Here is a 20,531-nt window from a genome sequence, read left to right on the forward strand (position 1 = left end):
TTGTCTTTTTGGTTAAAATACAAAGAGGATGAGTATGGCTTTAATTTCAGTGATAAGTGTTCATTTTAAGAAATTTTTATTTTCGGGTATTGCAGTAGCTGTTGATAGTATGTTGATGGGTAAAACTAGTGGATTTTCTCTCTCTTTCACACAATGAATATTTATTGAGACTACTATGTCTGAAGAGCTGTTTAACCCTTAAAGAATACATATTCTAGATGCAGTTGGGGTGTTCACATTTATATTTCTCAACAAACTCAGGTTATTTAAAATCTGCCAAGAATATGACCCACTGTTTTCTCTGAGCTTTGAACTTCACGTATGAATTATTATGTTCTTATGCTTCTCTTTCAAGATTAGGTTGAGCTTTTTGGTATTCTTTTTTGAATACTGAATACTTAACTTCCATGTGCTTTTCCCTTACTAGATGAAGCTTAGGAGAGCATCATCTTGTGGCTTCTCTAATGTATCTAGGTCTAAGCTGTATTGCTGCCTATGCTATGCTAAGTCACTTCAGTCGTGTCCAACTTTGTGCGACCCCATAGATGGCAGCCACCAGGCTCCCCCGTCCCTGGGATTCTCCAGGCAAGAACACTGGAGTGGGTTGCCATCTCCTTCTCCAATGCATGAAAGTGAAAAGTGAAAGCGAAGTTGCTCAGTCGTGTCTGACTCTTAGCGACCCCATGGATTGCAGCCTACCAGGCTCCTCCATCCATGGGATTTTCCAGGCAAAAGTACTGGAGTGGGGTACCATTGCCTTCTCCGGTATTGCTGCCTAGACATATTAAAATATTCTGCTAAAGTTTGGCCTAGCCTTGTGGAATTAACATGAAATCAGCTTCTGAAGCTGTTCTACTTGGAGAAACTTAAAAAACCATCATGCCAAAAACTGTGGACATACTCAATTAAAAATTTAAATGTTTTCAGATCTGTCATAAAGATCATGATTATTCTAAGCTCCCAATAGGAGAATGTGAATTACATATTAATTTGTGCTTTATTATAATGTAAAAATTTTAAAGTAAAGATTAGATTTTGGGGTGGTTATTTGCTTAAGAGAATATCCAATTTATGTGCAAGTAAAATTATTCAGTTTACCAAAGTGTTATTTATACAAACTTTTTAGGAAGTCAGTTACACAAGATTGAGGTTCATCTGCGGTTGTAAAAATATATTACTGAATAGTGTAATTTCTCATTGCTACATAAAATGTTCTACTGACATTTAGCAGAATTAATATCCTAAGAAGTTATAAATGAACATGAATAGATCTCTTCCATTCCCTTTCTAGTGTGAGTATTAAAATTATAAGAGATTTTGTATTCAGATAACTCCTACAAGGGAAAGAATTCATATGCACTAATGATTCTATTTCTCACATTTTTCTGTGGAAAGGTATGCTTTTAAATTCAATAAATATTCCAGGTTTTTTTACCGGATTATTTTGTCCTTATAAAAAAAGTTATTATTTGAGTTATAATTTCCTACCAAACCTTTCCTAACCAGTTTCATGGAGGAAATATTTCTTCCTTCATGAAAAACTTTCACCAAACCTTCTGCTGTTATTAATATCAAGAGGACAAGGCAATAAGTCAGTGTAATTAGACTAGAAATATGATTAACACTGTGGATTATGATCTTTATAATTGTATATTCCTATAGTCTGACTTTAACTTAAAGTTTCTGTATATACTTAAGGATTAAGAAATTAATTGCTCACCTATATATACACTATTAACTAACAAGCACCTACTGTATAGCAAAGGGAACACTACTCTGTACTCTATAATGGCCTATATGGGGAAAGAATCTAAAAAAGAGTGGATATATGTATAACAGATTCATTTTGCTGTATACCTGAAGCTAACAAAACATTGTAAATCAACCTCACCCCAATAGAAATTTAAAGATAAACAAACATTCACAGGAAGTTGAAAAGACAGTACAGAGAAGTCCCATGCATCCTCCATCAACCTCTCCTTTAATGAGTATATCTTACAAAATTAAAGTATGGCACCAAACCAGAATTTTTGTATTGGTGTGCCTGACGCTATACGTGTGTATCAGTCTCATCGCGTGTGCAGCAGATCTGAGTGACCACCAGTGTAATCAAGATGCAGAGCTGCCCTATCACAGACGGGGAGGCCACGCGGACCCCCTCTTGTGCTGCCCCTTGCAGTCACGCCACTCCCCCCCCCCCCCATCCTGACTCCTGGCAGTCACCAGGCTGTTCTCAGTCTGTATAAGTTTGTCATTTTGAGAACGTTAGATAAAAGAAATCATACACTATGTGGCCTTTTGAGTGTGGCTCTTTTTCACTCAACATAATGCCACCGACATATATCAAAGTTGTTGAGAGTACCCATAGTCTGTTCCCCTTAATTGCCAAGCAAAATTCCAAGATCCACGGATGTACCACAGTTTCTTTAACCCACCACTTGTTGGAGTACATTGTGGTTAAGTTTGGGGCTATTACAAATAAAAATCTGTTTTATAAAATGCTACAAAAATTTGTGTACAGATTTTTTTTTTAAAAAGAAATTAACTGGTCACCTAATCCGATTATACCTGAAGTCTGCACAGTATCCATTAGTGTGGTGTGTATGTATACAAGAGAGAGAATGCTGCAAAGGTCACATTCCTTTCTCATCAGTCACTGGATAGTCACTGGCTCCTGACACTTGCTATGTAGAGTAGAAATTCATGGTCATCTTCTCATAATGCTGTAAGTAATTTTAATATACTAAATGGTAGTGACTTACACTAAGTATTAGTTACTTAGAGCTCTATGTTACTTGCCCCATGTAAGATAAAACCAGTGGACATCTAACTAGAGGAGAATTCTGAACATCTTCCTTGTGGTTATAGAGAAATTTACTATTTCTAACACAATTATATTTCTTTTTAGAGGCATGTCTTAAAAGCTGGATTCTTTGTAGTATTTACTTCAGGACTCTGGTAAAAATGAGTTTGTTGGATGGGTTTTTAGATACAGATTGATTGGTTTAAATATAAATTCCCCTTTCTGAGTCAACTAACATAATTTGGAATGACAATTCAGTTATCTGTAGTTTAATTTTCTTAACAAGTGTATGATAATTTTCTCTGCTGGAATTGGCTTTGTGATTTTTGAGCAGAAGATTATGTTGGTATTTAAATTCAAAGTTGAAACAAGCATTGAAAGGTGTAGTTATTGCATTTCCACTGATTGGAATGGGTATTCTTAAAGGTGATAATTGTATATAGCAAATTAAAACAGACATGATGCTGACATCCTGCAAGTTTACATATCCAAATATTTTAAAATATCATTATAATTGTCCTTGGATGTTTTGCTCATGCTCATTACCTCCTTGCTGATTTTGTTACCATCTATATATAAAGTTTTCCCTTAAAGTATACTCCACCTGTGTTTCACACAGTAGAATATATCACATGCTTTGAAAAGGTGGCCTAGTGTATTTTTCTGTGCTGACAGAAAAGCAATGATTTATTACTACATTTTACTCTGTGTAATTTCAAATTTAGGTAATGTGCTTTAGTTATTCACATGTGATAAGATAGTATTAGAAATATTATCACTGTGTGTGTGTTAGTTGCCCAGTCGTGTCTGACTCTTTGCCATCCCATGGACTGTAGCCCACCAGGCTCCTCTGTCTATGGAAATTCTCCAGACAAGAACACTGGAGTAGATAGCCATTTCCTTCTCCAGGGGATCTTCCTGACACAGGGATTGAACCTGGCTCTCCTGCATTGCAGGTAGACTCCTTACCATCTGAGCCACCAATTTAAACTCAGAGATCTGGTACAGAAACAGAGCTGAATAGTTTCTTGTATTTGCTTACTGGCAGTGTGAAACACAGCAGCCTCGGTTAAGACTTTCCGACCCAGAGCATCATTGGATTGGGTTCTTAACTTCCTTATAGCATAATTATTAACTTTTCCTCGTCCCTCATTTATCCCATTCTGTGTCTTATCCCATCTCCCATCTCCATAGAATTATATTCTGAATCTGGGAGCTTCTTTCCATCACCTCATGGCTTCATTACTGCTTATTGCTTTGCTAGAACTGCCGCCTCTCTAGTGGTTCCCCTGCCATTAGTTCCCCATCTCTAATTTACCCACTGGCATTGTTATAAACACAGTCTTTCTTTAAAAAAAAAAATTCTGAAGTTCACAATCCTTGCCTTGACATAAATGACTCATATTAGCATCCACAGTTGTGTACCTCGAGTACTTTGTAAACTGAACTCACTTTGTATTGAAAATGCTGTTATCTTTCAGTAGCTCCATACTTCTTTCCTTGTCAGGGTAAGGATTCCTTATCAGGTTAAGGTAATCTATTGATTACTGTAAATAAAATTAATTATTCTATTTGTGGTAATGATTATAATAATTCAGTGAGACACACTCTAAAATTTGGCTATCAAACTATCTACGAGGGTAATTCAGACAAACTGCCTTTCTATTGTAGAGACTTCTAAGTATTCACCAAATCCTGTTTTGTCTCCCTCTTGGCCCACATCTAGACTATTTTTCCTACTCCTTGCAATTAGTTAAAGCTTTGTGATACACAACAGCACTTTCATCTGTGTTCAGTGAAAAAGCACTAGTTTGATCCTCCTCATTCTTTCTCTTTCCTCATCTGCCAGCTGGATGCAAAGAATTTAGGAGAGGAGTCTAACCAAGGCCCTGGGGGAATGATGGAGCCATGAAATGAAGGAAGTCAGAATCCATGAATGATTATACGGAAGGCCATCTGTCAGCCAGGAAGATACATTGAGTTTTTATTGTGCTAAGCCACAAATTTAAAAAAATGGTAGCTGCTAGCATTAGCAACTTTGCTGCACTTCACAGTTTAAAGAAATGTGGTCTGCCAACTGCTTCTCCTGGAGCCGCTTTGAAAATTCACCTTGGGAGTGTCACTGTTCCTCCCGTGACCCAGCACATAGGCACGTGTGGTTCGTGGTTGTCAGTGCCTCCGTCAGCATGCAGGAGACCCTACATGAAGTTCACACACCAAGATTGTGTGATCTGGGTGGAATGGATTTATTTTTATATAATTTGCTATTTTATTTTTATTAACTGAAGACCTTGTAACCATTTTTGAAAAAGTTTGGAGATATTTTAAGCATTGATAGCCTTGTGGAAATCAGTCCATGGTCTCGCAGAGTGCCTGTGAGGGCGCTAAGTTTAGTGATCTTGTTATTTTATATGAATGTTACTTGTCTTGGGCATGCAGAAAATGGAAGAGTTCTTTATTATATGAACCTAATGACCTGCTTGTGAAATACCTAAGCATGGAGATACAGCCTTTTATGTACATGTTGAAAACAGAATGATAATAGGATCTGAATTCAAGTTCCTTTTGTCACCGTCTTGCACCCTAGTCACAATGATTTTAGATGAGCTCCACATGCAGAATGTTAAAAAAAATAGGAGCCATTCTATTGAGGCCCTGCCAAAAAGTGTCCTTTGGTAATGAGTTCCATCTTAGTTTTGGGGTAATTTATTACATTAAGAATAAGGAAAGAATGTATAACTGAAATAAATCCACAGGTTTAACAAAACTTGAGAAGTTGTGCCAGTTGTTAGAGAAACAAAAAAAGAGACAGCCTTAACTTTTAGGAAAGGAGCCCACCCTCTGGCAAATATGTTTATGTTTTAAGTATAAACTAAACAGATTAGTGAATTGTGTTAGGTTTTGCTTTCTTATTTCATTCTTAAGTGAAAGTAAAATAGCTAAAATATAATATGGGGGAAGAGAGAGGGATAAATGATTGATTTGATGTATTCATGAAAAATGGTTTTATTTGTAATGTTTGAACATACATTGTTCAGTGCTTGTCCTGCCTCAAAAACTACACAGGAGATATTTAAAAAATTCTGGTCAGAGGTGAAGGAGGAAAGAATGGAGGAAAAGGGCAGACAAAAATCCAGTCGACTCATCTCCTTTGTATAATTGGCAAAAATGTGGTTTTGTTTTTTTCCCTTGTTGAGATGAATCTTTTTAGTACATCTTAAAGTGTTGTTCAGGTTTTTATGACAAATGCCCTAGCTATTCTAGGTATGATTGACTTATGCTACTTCCAAAAAGTATAGTCTGATATTTGTGCACTCATTTCTTGGGCGGTTAGTTTGAACAATGTTCTTTTTATCATTTAAGGGAAAAAATTAACTTAGATGCTAATAACAAACTCTGAAACTTTGTGACTTCAGTCCATTTATTGCTCCCGGGCAGTGCCATTTTGGATTAAGTACAGTTCAATCAATAATATCAATAGACTGTTTTTGACTAAGATTATAATGACCAGTTTGGGGTCTATTCTGGAGGAATAAAATATGATGCTCTTCTAAAATACTTTTGACACTTTTCCCTACACTTAGTCATGCCACTAGTAGTTTTATTTTATTTTTTCTGAAGTTGCTCCCAGTCCTTGGCAACGTTTCCTGGCAACCTTCTATGCATAATATTTGTAGAATTGTTGAGGTGGAAGGTGTTCTGTGTATGCAAACACAGAACTAGTTTTTACCATGTTCTGTTTTACTCCATGGTTTCTACAAAGGTATCATTTATATAAGACCTTTTCCTTCAGGATGTTTCCTGCAGCTTTTGGCCATTTCCAGCTTTAATGAAGCATCCAATTTTGGATAAACTACTGCTTCATAGTACATATTTGGTTCTTTGATGTCAATATTTATGAAAGTAAATGCTAGAATAAACATCTGTGTTTCCTTATTTCTGAAGCCTTCGTTCTGTTGAGCCTACTGATTCTGGGTTTCATCTACAGAAGTGTAGTTAGTTCTGTATTCACCATTGCTGGATTTGGGGACACAGGGAAAAATACAATTTTTGAAGGGAAAAATACAACTAGTAGGGTAGATTTAATTAGATTCTTTTTCATGAAGCAAATCAGTGGCATCCAGATGTATTGCAGTACAGCCTTCTGTTTATAATTTGCCTACCATCAGCAAATTAAGTTGACTAGCAGTCAGATCTTAATGAAACTAAACAGTTTTCTTTTCCTAAGCCTTTCTCCTTAATCTTTTCTATGTTTAACCATGGAGTTAACTATTTACCCTCTTATTATGCTATTATGAGCTATTATCATGCTATTATGAGCTAATCTGTAGTTTTTATTACCTAAACAAAATGTTTCAAACTTAAGACTTAAATGCTTGAATCTTACTTTCATTTATAAATTGTATGTTGTTAAAATATATTTGGATTTAGAATTCTGCAAATTTTCAGTGTAGATTTGAGAAGAGATATTTACTTGCCTAGGAGACTGTTGTGCTTTCTGTGCCATATTTAGTCATTATTCTTTATTCAAATAAGAGATGAGAAAGATGGTCATTTTCAGGTTCTTTTTCAGAATCAGAGGAACTATAGGAGTCATACAGATTTCTAAATACCTTGTTTTTCATGGTATAACTTGATTGTTCTTTTGTAATAGTGGTAAGATCCTGATTCCATAATGTTAATAGTCAATTTTTTTCTTGGCCTTGAAAATTATTTTAGGACTTTTTGTTCTTTATTAACTTGTCCCATAGATAGTAGGATGATGTGGAAAGAGGCTGCTTGCTTTTGTTCCTTCGAAAAGCAGGTCCTTCTAGATTTAGCCCCTTGCAAGGTGAAGGTCCTCTTCAGACTTTCCATCTTGTTTTTTCCAAATGCTTCTCTCTCTAAGCACCTCAGCCCATTATTCTACTTTTCCCCATAAAAGGAATTCCTGTTCCTTGATCCATTCCTGGTTCTTGCTACAGGCTTCTGTAGGGTGTATTTTCAAACTTGACTCTGTAACTGCCACCTCTAGAGGAAGGGGATGGGCAAAAATTCTAATAATGGAGTGACTATGGATGCTCCATTTCAGTTAGTTTCTTCAGTAGATTGAGCAGGAGCTCATTTCTTTACTAGGTTACCTAGGAAGAAAGTATACCTCTCTGGAGCTAGTATTTTTCTGAGTCAACGCAATAAATATTGGAGAAATATTAAAAATTTTAATATAAATATGGCTATATAAAATTTTTAATAATTTGGTTATCAGATGTTCTGGAAATTCTTAAGTCTTAAATTCAGATGTGCTGAGAGAATAACCATATGAATTTGCAATCCTTCTCTGGTTATTTCTTTCATGTACTGATGAAAGACTTGCCTTAGAGATACTGAGCATTCTGCTGTTTTCTCCTTTGAAAATTACTGCATGAATGGCTCACACATTCCAGCAGTCTTCATGTTAATTCCTTTCCAAGCTGTTGGTTGTATGAAGCTTATTCTCTGGTATATTCTTCAGGAAAGACTCATGGGAACAATATTCCTTGAATTCTACATATATTATGTAGCAAGAACTAAGTTTTTTTAATCTATGGCTTGTTATACTTGAAGGTCACTGGCTTCATTAAAGTGTGTTTGATATGGACTGTATTGGCTGTATCATTTTTCTCAGATCCATATATGGTCTTTCAGTATGTAGTTTGAAGTTATCTTTTATTCTAGGAGAGTTTTCTTAAATTGTAGTTTTTAGTATGTTTTGTTTTGTTGCCTTGGTCTTCTTCAAGGACTCCTCCTAAACATGTTGGACAGTTTTGCTTATGTTACGTAATAACTATTGTCTCTTAAAATTTTTTTAAATTCTAAAATTTAAATTTTCTTTTTTTAAATTCTAAAATTTGTGTTATGTTCTATTTTCTACCTTAGGCAATGCATTAACCCACTCTGTTTCTTGTAACTTAAAGTTTTCATTCCTAGAATAAGTTTTTCTTTTATTTCTAAATATTTCCTGAGTTTGATCACCTCTCTTTTCATATCTTCCTTGCCTGCAAACACATCATTTCTGAATGTTTCTAATTTTGAGGTTTTTCATTGCTTCTCACATTTAATTAAAGTAGATTTTTAGCATGTTTTGAACTATGAGATCACAGTTTTCCCTACTTTCAATCAGGGGGTTTCATCAGTTAACATTGGATGTCATACTGTGGTAAAGATACAGCCCATTCGGTAGCCTTTATTGTACTGTAGTCTTTTTTGTTAGTTTGTTTTTTATTTTTAATTGGGGTATAATAGTGGATCTGCCTTATTTGGTTAAAAATTTTCTAAGCTCTACCATGGCTTTAACTGAAAGTTAAGTGCTTTGAAACAAAACTTTATGAAGCATTTCATCTTCCGGTTAAGGAATATCTGCTTTCCTCTCATTATATTAATTTCCATCTTTGATCATCTTATATTATCTTATAGTTGCTAATACTTTGTGATTGTCTCTTTAAAATTTGAACCCATTAGTCACGTGAGATTTTGGATATTTGGAATCTCTATTAATTGAATTCATTGGAAGTTCATAAAGTTTATAGAATGTTCTTCTGCTAATTATGACTTTGCCGAGGTTCCCTAAAGAAATACCATTTTGCCACCAGAAAAAAAATGAACTTAAAAATCTTTAGCATCTCAGCTGCTATACCCGTAATTCTTTGTAGATGTATTCTAAATGTCAGAACTCCATCGTAATTTGTTGTGTATTTCTTCCAGTGCTTGTCACCTGCCTTCATGACCATCTTGGTGAAGTTTTCTTTACAACCTTAATACAAAAAGACACTCTCTTGAATTTTATTTGAAAATAGGCTGAAGGCCTTCCTCCAAATGTCTTATCTCAACTTATGTATCATTTGACACAAATCTGAGTGAGCTATAACCTAGAGAATCATTCCTAAATGGCTGCTTGACTCCATTTTCCTGTTTGTTTTTCTTGACAGACCTCAGGTTACAGGTGTCAGGCCTCATTGGGTCAGACGCATGTTTGTTTCTCTTGTCAGCTTCTTGACTGGTTCCTTTCCAGATTTCTGCAGGGCAGCCAGATGGTCATTTCAGCATATTTTCTAGATTGCTTCTGTGGCAGGATTCCAGGTCTGGTTGATTACTGTTTCAGAAACTACTCACACTGAGAGGGCTTTAGTTTTTGCCCTTTAGTTTTAGTTCAGATAGCACATTCAGATCTGGTGTCCTTCCTGTCTGTTATCGGAAGTTCATTTGATTTTGATGATTTTATGTGGCCCATGTATTTGGCTTACTTTCCATCTTCTTATATGTTAAGCAAGAAAGGCCCATGAAGGCCATTTGTGAAGTGCCTAGACAGTGCCGATTTTAGAAAGCTGAATCTAACAATAATTCTGCTAGATGATCAGTATTAATATGCATTAGATTGGCTAGAGAGGTATACCAATCTCCTCTTTTCTACATTTTTTATTCTTAGTTATATAATTCTTTAAATTGCTCTTTTTTTGGTGGGTAGTGGGATTTATTTTGGAAATTGCTCTCTGTAACTGTGAGGTAAGGAGGAAAATTACTCACAATGTTGGTAGTGATGTTTAAGAAAAAACTGTTCATGACACTTTTGAAAGAATAGTAAAGCAGACTATTTTCAGGGAGACCATTGGGATAGGTGTAGGCACCACTGCAATGCAGAGAGAATAACCAGAAGTAAATGCAGAGAGATTGGGCTCAAACTCAGAATACAAGTAGAAAAAGTGAGGCTGTATAGCTGGCTAAGAAGAAGGATGGGGGTGAATAGATGAAAAATTACTAAGAGGAAAAGTGAAGTGAAGTCGCTCAGTCGTGTCTGACTCTTTGCGACCCAATGGACTGTAGCCTACCAGGCTTCTCAGTCCATGGGATTTTCCAGGCAAGAGTACTGGAGTGATTTGGAAGGAAACATCCAAATAAGGGGGATCTTGGCTAAACAGATCTGAAAAGGATTACTGAAGACAGGCCAGGGCAGCAAGATACTACATGGGAGCTGGTGGAGATGAGGAATCTGATCACTTATCCAGGGTGATCAATATTGAGGGTGGGGGATTCTGGTTAAACTGACATCGTAGGATACTTGCTAAAATCAGACAATTCAGAGCTAAACACAGAAGCCTACAATTAGGGCCTAACTGGGAAGAGTTTAGAGGAGCTGGATAAAGTATGGTCAAAGAGACACTTTGACAGTGTTAATAAATTTAAAACTATAACTTTCAAGGAAAGAGCTGTCATGATAGAAATACTGAAGCAAATCTCTATTAACAGAATAGACCTGTAGTAGTTCATGCTTAAGCTCAGTGAACCAATAGAAAGAATATTCCCTACCTGCATCTACTTTTGGTTATTCTTGATCACTAGGATCTGTATCATTTCAGATTATTTTGAAGTTGAAGAAAAAACAACTTAATGTCTTATATTCAGGCTCTGCTTCGTGATTTTGTTATTTTGATTTCAGTGATGAGGACTGAAATTATAATATGAAGAAGCTAATTTAGACATCATAAAAACTCACTGCTTTTCTGTTAAAAGATAAAGGTTTTAAATAAACTAGCTATAAAATATTGTCATATTTTGAGAGTTAAGCTTAAATTCTTTATTCAGGTTAATGATTAAAATCTAAATTTTACTTTGTTTATATATTTTATTTAATTTTTCCTTAGCACTTTATATAAAGGAACCTACTTAGTTTATTTTTTCAGAATTTCTTGTATTTTTTTGGGAAGTGAATTTTATTGTAGTTAACTTTTATTTCTGTGCAAAATGCCCTGTTTGGGTGGGAGGCAATCTTTCCAAAGAAGCTGTATTACTTTTTGTCAGTTATCTCATCTTTCTAGTGTTCCTAAGCATTCTGCCTGGAGTGCTCTGTGTTTAGATTTGAAGGTTCTTATTTTCATGACTGGCACTCAGTTTAGAAAGTGACCTTTTGAAGGAGATGACTAAAAGTTTAAATGTACTAGATTCTAGAAGGTAAGCTGCTAGGTGCAGATTTTAAAGAATTGGTTGACTATTTTTGCAGCAGGATATTTTCTTGGATTTATATTCAGACTTTCAGTGCCTGTGTAAATGGAGTAGATTTATAGTCAACAAAATGATTTTTTTTTTTGAGCAGCTGCAACCCTAAAGGATCTAGTCCCAATCCTTTTGACATAAGTTCCTAAGTTTTTAGTAGCATTAGATTCACATGCTTATTAAAAATTCAGAATTTTCTGGTCTCCCTAGCAGAGAGTCTCACATTGTTGACAACAAATTGGGCCTGGTATGAGCATACTTAGCAAATGTCCAACACTTGGAGAAACTCTACTTCAGGACCTCCATGGTTCCCAAGCCTGAGGATGCTTTTGAATCAATCTGGTTTGGTTTAAAAAATATGTTAATACCTGGTCCACCTGATTACTACATTCGACTATCTGGGACTGTGGTCCAGTAACCTGCATTTTTAACAAGCTGCCTGATGATGCTTAGACAGAAAGCCACATCTCAGGCTCGCATCTTTGAGATCTGTTGCTTAGTTTCACCTGTGCCTGAGGGCTTTGTACCTTTATGTTCTAGGGATCTCCCAAGATCTAATTTCTAGGTGAAATGCTATGTTAGAAAGCTCTTGCTGTTACTTCTCAGACATGCCCAGATGTTGCATTGGGCATAACTAAAATTGCCTTACATTTTTTTATTCAATACTAGGTGATTTAAGGCTTGTGTGTGTGTGTACGTGCGTGCACACACAAACACACACACACACACTTTATGGGATTTAATGGCTCCTTCTTTTTGAATATAACTGTTAAAGGATAAAAAGGTTTTACACACTTGTGTTTTGATACTATTGACTAACATTGTTAATGTGGTATGTATGTGTAAAACTAGTTATTTAATATGAGTTCTGTGTAGAAAGATCTGGAAAAATTGGTACTTGTTACTCAGTTATCTTAAGCATTCTGCTGAATTGTATGACTTGAGGATTCTTTACAGTTGTAATCAGTGTTGGGTTTTGAATCAAGTAAGAAGCAGTTCATTCTTGGTGGTGGTGTTACAATAGCAAAGTTTCATGGAGTTATAGTCCTTACACAGCAGTTGAAGGAACAGTAGCTCTTTTTCAGAAGGTTTAAATAAGTGGTCACTGAAATGCTTTCTTTAAGTTTAGATGTGCTTTGCTTGTAACATCAGTGTTAATAGCTTGGCTTATAATCTTTATTGAGAGCTAAACACAGAGAATCAACAATTTTTACTTTTTTTTTACTTATGCAGACTGAACCTATGAAAACGTTGGAGTATGTTAAAGTTTTAAGAAAAGAATGTGAGCATTTTTTATTATGTGTATTAGTGTACATTCTAGTATTCTGTATGTCTACATTATGGCACTCAAAAATACTGCATCCTTTTTATCACCTGGTGAAGTTGGTTTAGAATGTGTGGTGGCTTGTTTCATGATACTCTGTAGCTAAAGTTCTTAAAGTTTCTAACAACAATTTTTTTTAATTTGTAGAAATTGCACTTAACTTTGTTAATTTTCTACTTCAGATTAGTTTCTTAATACATCAGATTTCCAAACCCACTAGTCAGTCAATCTTCAGGTATTGCCTCTAAATGAAAAATTGTTGGGAACTAACTAATTAATCTAACATCATATTACAGTTCTCTGGCAGTTAGACTTTAAGTGTCTTTTGCCTGTTTAGAACAATGCCTTGTATGCTATTTGGATTCAGAGTTTCTAATATAGCTTCTTGCATTTAAACCTATTATACTATGATCAAGTCACCTTAAATTTCCAATTGGCTGTTAGAAAGCAATAATTATTTTGTACAATCCTCAGCAGGTATCCCAGAGGAACCCCAGGCCTACACTGCTCCATCCTCAGGGAAGATAAGAGGAGAGGGATAGTACAGCGTGTGTGTGTGTGTGTGTGTGTGGTGTGTGTGTGTGTGTGTGTGTGTGTGTGTGTGTGTGTGTGTGTGGTGTGTGTGGTGTGTATGTTAGTCACTCAGTCTGTCCAGCTCTTTGCAACCCATCAGGCTCTTCTGTCCGTGGGATTCTCCAGGCAAGAGTACTGAAGTGGGTTGCCATTCCCTTCACTAGGGGATCTTCCCAACCCAGGGATTGAACCCAGGTCTCCCACATTGCAGGCAGATTCTTTACTGTCTGAGTCACCAGGGATACCTAATATAACCTGTAGATGGATTATAATGAGGACATCATTTTATAGAATGCTGCATGAGTAGTCATCTTCTGGTCCTAATATGATGGTACTGGAAACAGATGTGATTTTTTTCCAACCATCATATTTTATTGCTGAATTTACTTACTCTGCATTTTACCCTCAAATATTTAAGTAGCAGATGTTAGCAACAGGACTACAAGTGGCATGTTAAGAGTCTTTTTTTTTTTTAATTTAATTTTATTTTCTAACTTTACAATATTGTATCTTACTGCCTGACAGCTGCCCTTGACGTGGTTAGAGCACACCACTCTAGCTGTCTGTTACCTAGTTTTTGCCTTGTGTGCCTTCTTGTCCTTCACTGGCGTGCATGTGCCATGAAATACTACTTTATATTATAGCATAATTCTACATATTATATCTCCCTCAACCAGAATGTAAATTCCTTGAGGAGAATATAAAATTTATTTTGTCATTCTCCTTGGTACGTCAAACAGTACTTTCCAAATAGTAGACATTCATCAAGTTTTAATCAGTGGTGGTGATTACCTGGTTTCACCACATATGAAGTTACTATTTTTCTGATGCCCGTTTAGCTTAAGTAATGATAATAAGTATTTATTTTCTTTCATACTTTAGAATATTTATTTTAGCAATTTTATTGTTAATTTTAATTAAATTTTATTATTTAAGCGCTTGTAAATTTAAAGATTAAGTATACTAATGTATGTTTTAGTGGATAGGTGTCCTCTTGTTTGATTTACTTGAGTTGAGGTAATTTTGTAATAATTAGTTGAGAAATGTTGTGATCACCCAGTTCAAAACTAAATACATATTCTAATCACAGCTGTAATCATGAAATAAACAATTTATTATGTTGCCTATATAAATGGAGTAGACCCCCCCTTATCCACAGGGACCTCCATATCAGGACCACATATCAGGACCTCCAGTTGAGCCTAAACCTGCAGATACTATTATATCCTGTATATCCTGTATTTTTCCTGTACGTGTTAAAGCTTATTTTATAAGTTAGGCACAGTAAAGAGATTAACAACAACAATAATAAAATAAAAGTTGTAAGAATATACTGTTATGGGGACTTCCCTATTGGGCCAATGCAAGGGGCCTGGGTTTGATCCCTGGTCAGGAAACTAGATCCCACATGCTGCAACCAAATATCCTGCCATGCTGCAACAAATACCAAACATCCCACGTGCCACAGCTAAGACCCAGTGAAGCCAGATTAAACATTTTTTTTAAATATATTGTAATAAAAGTTATGTGAGCATAGGCTCTCTCTCAAAATACCTCATACAAATATAATGCCTTTTTCCATCTTAACTAAGTATTTATCACACACTGTGGCTCTTTTGCAGTTTGAGGTGCAACAGCAGAAGAAACTAAATTTCTTTTTCATTCTTCACAATTTCACAGATAAAAGATTTGTTCTTACCATAGATCTTAGTAACCTGAGCATTTAATATTTTTTTCCTTCCTTTATTAAGCTGAGAACTGTCACATTTTCACTTCAAGGGAGCGCTTTACAGCATCTCTTCGGCATAGCGGGTTGCCAGCATCACTACTCGTGTGCTTTGAGCCATTATTAAGTGAAATAGTTGTTACTTACAAATACTGTGATACCAGGACAGTCAGTTGAATAACTGAGAAGGCTAGCATGTGGCTTAAAGTTGGGACACGAGTTTTTCATATATAGTGGCTTTCCATTTTCTGGTTGTAGCTGACCTTTATGTAGGCCTTTATTATTGCTAAAAATGGTTCTTTTTCAAGGGATAATCTGTTTTTGTCCTTGTTTCTTCTTGGTGGAGAGAACGTAATTTTAAAAAATTTTAAATAAATTATTATAAATCAGATTATGAGAGGTGTTAACTTTCTCTGCTTCCTAAAGTTGCTAAAATTTGTACGTATTGCTTTTATAACCACATTTTTTAAAAAGAATTAATAGAAATAGCTCCTGGTAGTTGAACTAAAAACAGTCTGCATGTCTTCTGAATTGCTTATGGTAGGGGGCGTGATAAGGAGGAGAAAAAGAAATAAAAAGTAAGTCATAGAAAACAAATAGCAAGGAAGCATTCTAAGAGAAAGAAAAAGTTCGATGAAAGAGTTACAGATTTAATCAGACTTGTTATAACAATAAATATAAGTGGGATGAACATAACATATGTTTTTCAGGAAGAAGGCTTACTATAAGTTTTTTCAAAAGCCTAATTATGTACAGTATACAAGAGTGTTACCTAAATAGCATGATTGAAAGAAACGGAAAGTGAAAGAACAGGCATACCAGATACAGTATAATAGAAAGAAAGCATAGAGGGGGGATAAAATTAAATTTGATAGAGTTTAAAAGTAAAAAACAATAAATGGAACAGACTATAATGGTAAAGCATATGTCATAATAATAATGTCATGGATCAATATGTAACCAAATTATACAGAACTAAATTTCTATAAAAATTTTTTTTTTCTGGCCACTCAGCACAGCTTGTGGAATCTTAGTTCCCCAACCATCAGGATTGAACCCATGCCCCTGCAGTGGAAGTGCAAGAGTCCTAACCACTGGACCACCAGGGAAGCCCCCAGAACTAAATTTAAATGATAAAAATTATAAGAGATAAAGAGAATTTTCGTATCTCAATAGTAGTTTAGAAATTTTGGAGTAGTTCTCTAAATATGTGACAGATCATGGTTCTATTTTATTACTATATTCTGTATTTTTATTTCAGTTAGTATATAAGAAAAAGAACTGTATGCTGAAAACAGAAAATACATGCTCTCCACGACTGATGAAATATTTATAAAGATTGACTATGATTTTTGGTCACAAATAAAATTTCAGGTGACTCCAAACAGTAGAAATAGATTATCCTAGACTTTGCTTATCACAAAATAAAATGAGAGCTAAGTAATCAAGATAGGTAGGAAACCTGACAATTTCCAGATCTTCTCTAACACCCTTGGGTCAAAGAAGAAAGCAGAACTGCAGTTGTAAGATTCAGTTTGGCCCTCCAGCCCTCTGTGTCCAGCGAGGTGGGCCCCAGGGAGGTGGAAGACCAACTGTAAGAGACTTGAGCTTTCTCAGGTTCTGGTATTCATGCGAGTCCTAGACTCAACGGACATGAGTTTGAGCAAGCTCTAAGAGAAGGTGAAGGATAGGGAAGCGTGCTGCAGTCCGTGCCGTGGCAGAGAGTTGGACGTGACTGAGTGCGAGTCATGGGGTCGCAAAGAGTCGGACACGACTGAGCGACTGAACTGAACTGAACTGAGTGACTGATCTGACTGAACGAAGAGCCAGTCTCCTACAGAACTGAGGATGGCTGTGTGTGAATAACGTGACAGTTCACGCTGTGCTGCATTTCCTTTTGTCTTCTGATTTTTAAAAAAAGGAAAACAATTTTGTGTTTTGTTTTCAGAAGAATAAAGGACAATATTCAGTAACAAATGTTTCTTGACCCTCTGTAATGTGCAAGGCATTTTCTTTGATGTGAAATATAACTGAATAAGACTAAGCCTTGGATACTTGTAATCCACTGGAATTTATTATAGTATGCACATTTGAGATGCATACATGAAAAATCTTTTATATTTTCATTGTAAAGAAACTATAGAGTTCAGTATGATCATCTCTGTTTGCAGCAGAGGTAAAACAGATCATTAGAGTAGATTGACTGAACGGTGTAGAATGTCCAGAGATCTTGGTTCCTTTTTACCTCTGTCACTTATTAGCAGTTCTGTTTCATTGGACAATTTAATTTTATCCCTCTGGGCTTCAAATTCTTCATCCATTAAGGAGGAAACAATTAAAATAAGATTCTGTATACATGATTTTTTGTGCACGTGTAGCCTTGAATAAATTCATTTCTAAGTATTGAGTATCAACTCCTTTTCAATCTGTAGGGACCAAACTTACCCTCTGGTCAGGAAGGAAGGACAAATTTAGGGCTTTATGCAAGCAGAGGAGAGTGTGTATATCTTTAAGGACAGAGATGAAGAAAAGAAGGGCATTGGGAAAGGTTTCACAGAGGCAGTGTGACACCTGAGCTGGTCTTGAAGATAAGTTTTTGCCAAGTGTACAGAGAAGGGGAATATTTTAGATGCAGGAGATGATAGAAAGTATAGAGGCAGAGAAGCGAGTACTTCACACTTGGGAAATAGGAGTTTATTAGTAGTTGTTATGGTTGTTAGTAGTTAGCAGAGGTTTATGGAGGAGTGGTGGTAGCAAGACATTACGTATTGAGGTATATGGGAGCTGAACTGTGAAAAATAATGGACTTTGAGTGAAAGACTGAATAAACCATGGCAGTTTTTTTTAGCAGTGGAGGGAGGTGGCCCTGTAAGATAAAGTTAGTGTGGATTCAGAGATAGCAGTTAGGAAACTGGCAGTTTAGTTGAGACATGATGAAGTCGTAATTAAAATAATGGCAGTGGAGATGATATAGAGGGTTAAGAATAGGTCTCTAAAATGAATGAGCTTTGTAGGGTGTGACAGTATATGCAAAATTTAATATGTGAATGTATTTCCCTTTGGTCTATAAATTTCATCAGCTCATACAGGATGGCTTTTAGGGTAAATATACATTGTGGGGACAATTGGCAGAATGGTATTTTACAAACTATGAAGTTTAGATAATTTTAAGTTTCACTTTATTCTTATGACTAATGTCTTTTTTCCTTCACTTTTTATAGTGGACAGGCCCAAATCTCAGCAAGTTCGAACCTCTAGCACAATAAGGCGAACCTCTTCCCTGGATACCATAACAGGACCTTATCTCACAGGACAGTGGCCACGGGATCCTCATGTTCATTACCCTTCATGCATGAAAGATAAAGCTACTCAGGTAAAATAAGCAAATCAGTTTCATTACCCTATAGTTCTTCTATTTTGATCACAGTAAAAATGTAGTTTAATCAGATTTTCCCAATTATTAAATATATCAAAGAAAATGATATCTTTAATAAACTTTAAACTAAAAACTTTTATCACCTGGGTTTTTGAATTATTTAGTATTTAATAAGTAACACATCAGTCTGTATTAGTGATTTTTGAGGCTTACAGTTTTAAGAATTAACTTTCCTACAGAAATTAATATAATGACTAGTAACTATATTAGAAAATACAGGCATATCTCATATTATTATGCTTCTCAGATACTGCCTTTTTTATACAAATTCAGTGTTTTCGGCAGTCTTCAACCGAGCAAGTCTGTCAGCATCAGTTTTTCCAACAGCATTTGCTCACTTCATGTCTCTCTGTCAGATTCTGTCAATTCTTTCAACATTTCAAACTTTTTTTATTATTATATGTGTTATGGTGATCCATCACCAGTGATCTTTATTGATACTGTTGTAAAAGGATTATGACTTGCTGAAGGTTCAGATGATGGCTAGCATTTTTTAGCAATGAAGTGTTTTTAATTACAGTATGTACATTGTTTTTTTAAGATGTAATCCTGTTGAACATTTAATAGATGATAGTAATAGAATAACCATAATTTTTGTATGCACTTGAAAACCAAAAATTTTGTGTGACTTGCTTTATTGTGGTGATCTGGAACTGAACCTGCAGTATCGCCAAGGTATGCTGGCATAAGTAATTTTTGAAGAAAACCTTGTGTAGTTATTGGAAATAATTTATAAAGTATTAATACATGGCTAAGGAAATTTATGTTAAAGGATTTTTTTCCTGTTTAAAACCAAAACTGAAATCCTCGAGAAAGAAATAGAAAATTTTCTGTTTGTCACACTTTGCCTATTTGTGGAAGATTTCCGAACCTTTTGATTTGAAAAGTTTTCCTTCCATGGCAGGAAGATATCTGAAAACATCCTAATATATGGTTTCTGAATTCCTGACCGTATCTGTATAGCATTAGTCAATCAGCATTATGAAGAAGTACTAAGAGTATGAGAGATGGCTGTTGGCCTTAAGGAACTTACAGCATAGTTGGGAAGATAAGATTTAAATGCAAGGAAATTGGTAATAGAAGACAGAGTATAATTAGGTATTAGATGAATGGAGCATTTAAATGTAAGAGAATTCAGAGGAATGGGAACATTTTTGGCCTTGTGGATGAGGGAAATAGAAGGATTAGAGTTTCATGTCTGAAGAATGAGGGAAAGGGGAGAAAATTTTGGACATGATCTATGATCTATGGAAATCTTTTCCAGTTTTGTAATTTTCTCAGGCAAGCTTGAAACCATGGAATTAGTTTTTTTATCATCCATCCTATCAGTTTTGTCTGTGTAATATTTTACGTCTCCCATACCAAGTCTTTTGCTTTCCACTCTTTATGAGGAAAAAGAGCAGTTTGATACAGTAGGCCCTGGGATGTGGGCCTGGACCATTAGGCGTGGTCATGGATAATTCAAAACTATCTTTCTGGAGGAGCTGGATTCAGAAGTGTGATAGAGTATAGGTATAGACTATAAAAAGAAAGAAGGTCAAGAGATCAAGGACTCAGTTTTTAGAAATGCACACAAGGATAAAAAATTAATGTATTCACCTGGTAGCAACGAGAAGAAAGTTAACATTTACTGACTATTTACCATGTACTTTGTGTTTTTATATCT

The 20,531-nt window shown here is 35.5% G+C and overlaps 1 protein-coding gene across 2 annotated transcripts in view; it reads left to right on the forward strand.

Annotated features, from left to right (window-relative positions):
* Positions 1-20,531, forward strand: part of GLCCI1 (glucocorticoid induced 1) — a 107,727-nt gene that overhangs the window by 11,550 nt on the left and 75,646 nt on the right. For both annotated transcript variants that reach the window (XM_006058671.4, XM_025290893.3), the window contains exon 2: positions 18,651-18,802. In XM_006058671.4, the coding sequence (XP_006058733.4) occupies positions 18,651-18,802 (152 nt within the window). The remainder of the gene's footprint in view (positions 1-18,650; positions 18,803-20,531) is intronic.

The sequence above is a fragment of the Bubalus bubalis genome, chromosome 8, assembly GCF_019923935.1.
Source record: "Bubalus bubalis isolate 160015118507 breed Murrah chromosome 8, NDDB_SH_1, whole genome shotgun sequence".
Classification (NCBI taxonomy): domain Eukaryota; kingdom Metazoa; phylum Chordata; class Mammalia; order Artiodactyla; family Bovidae; genus Bubalus; species Bubalus bubalis.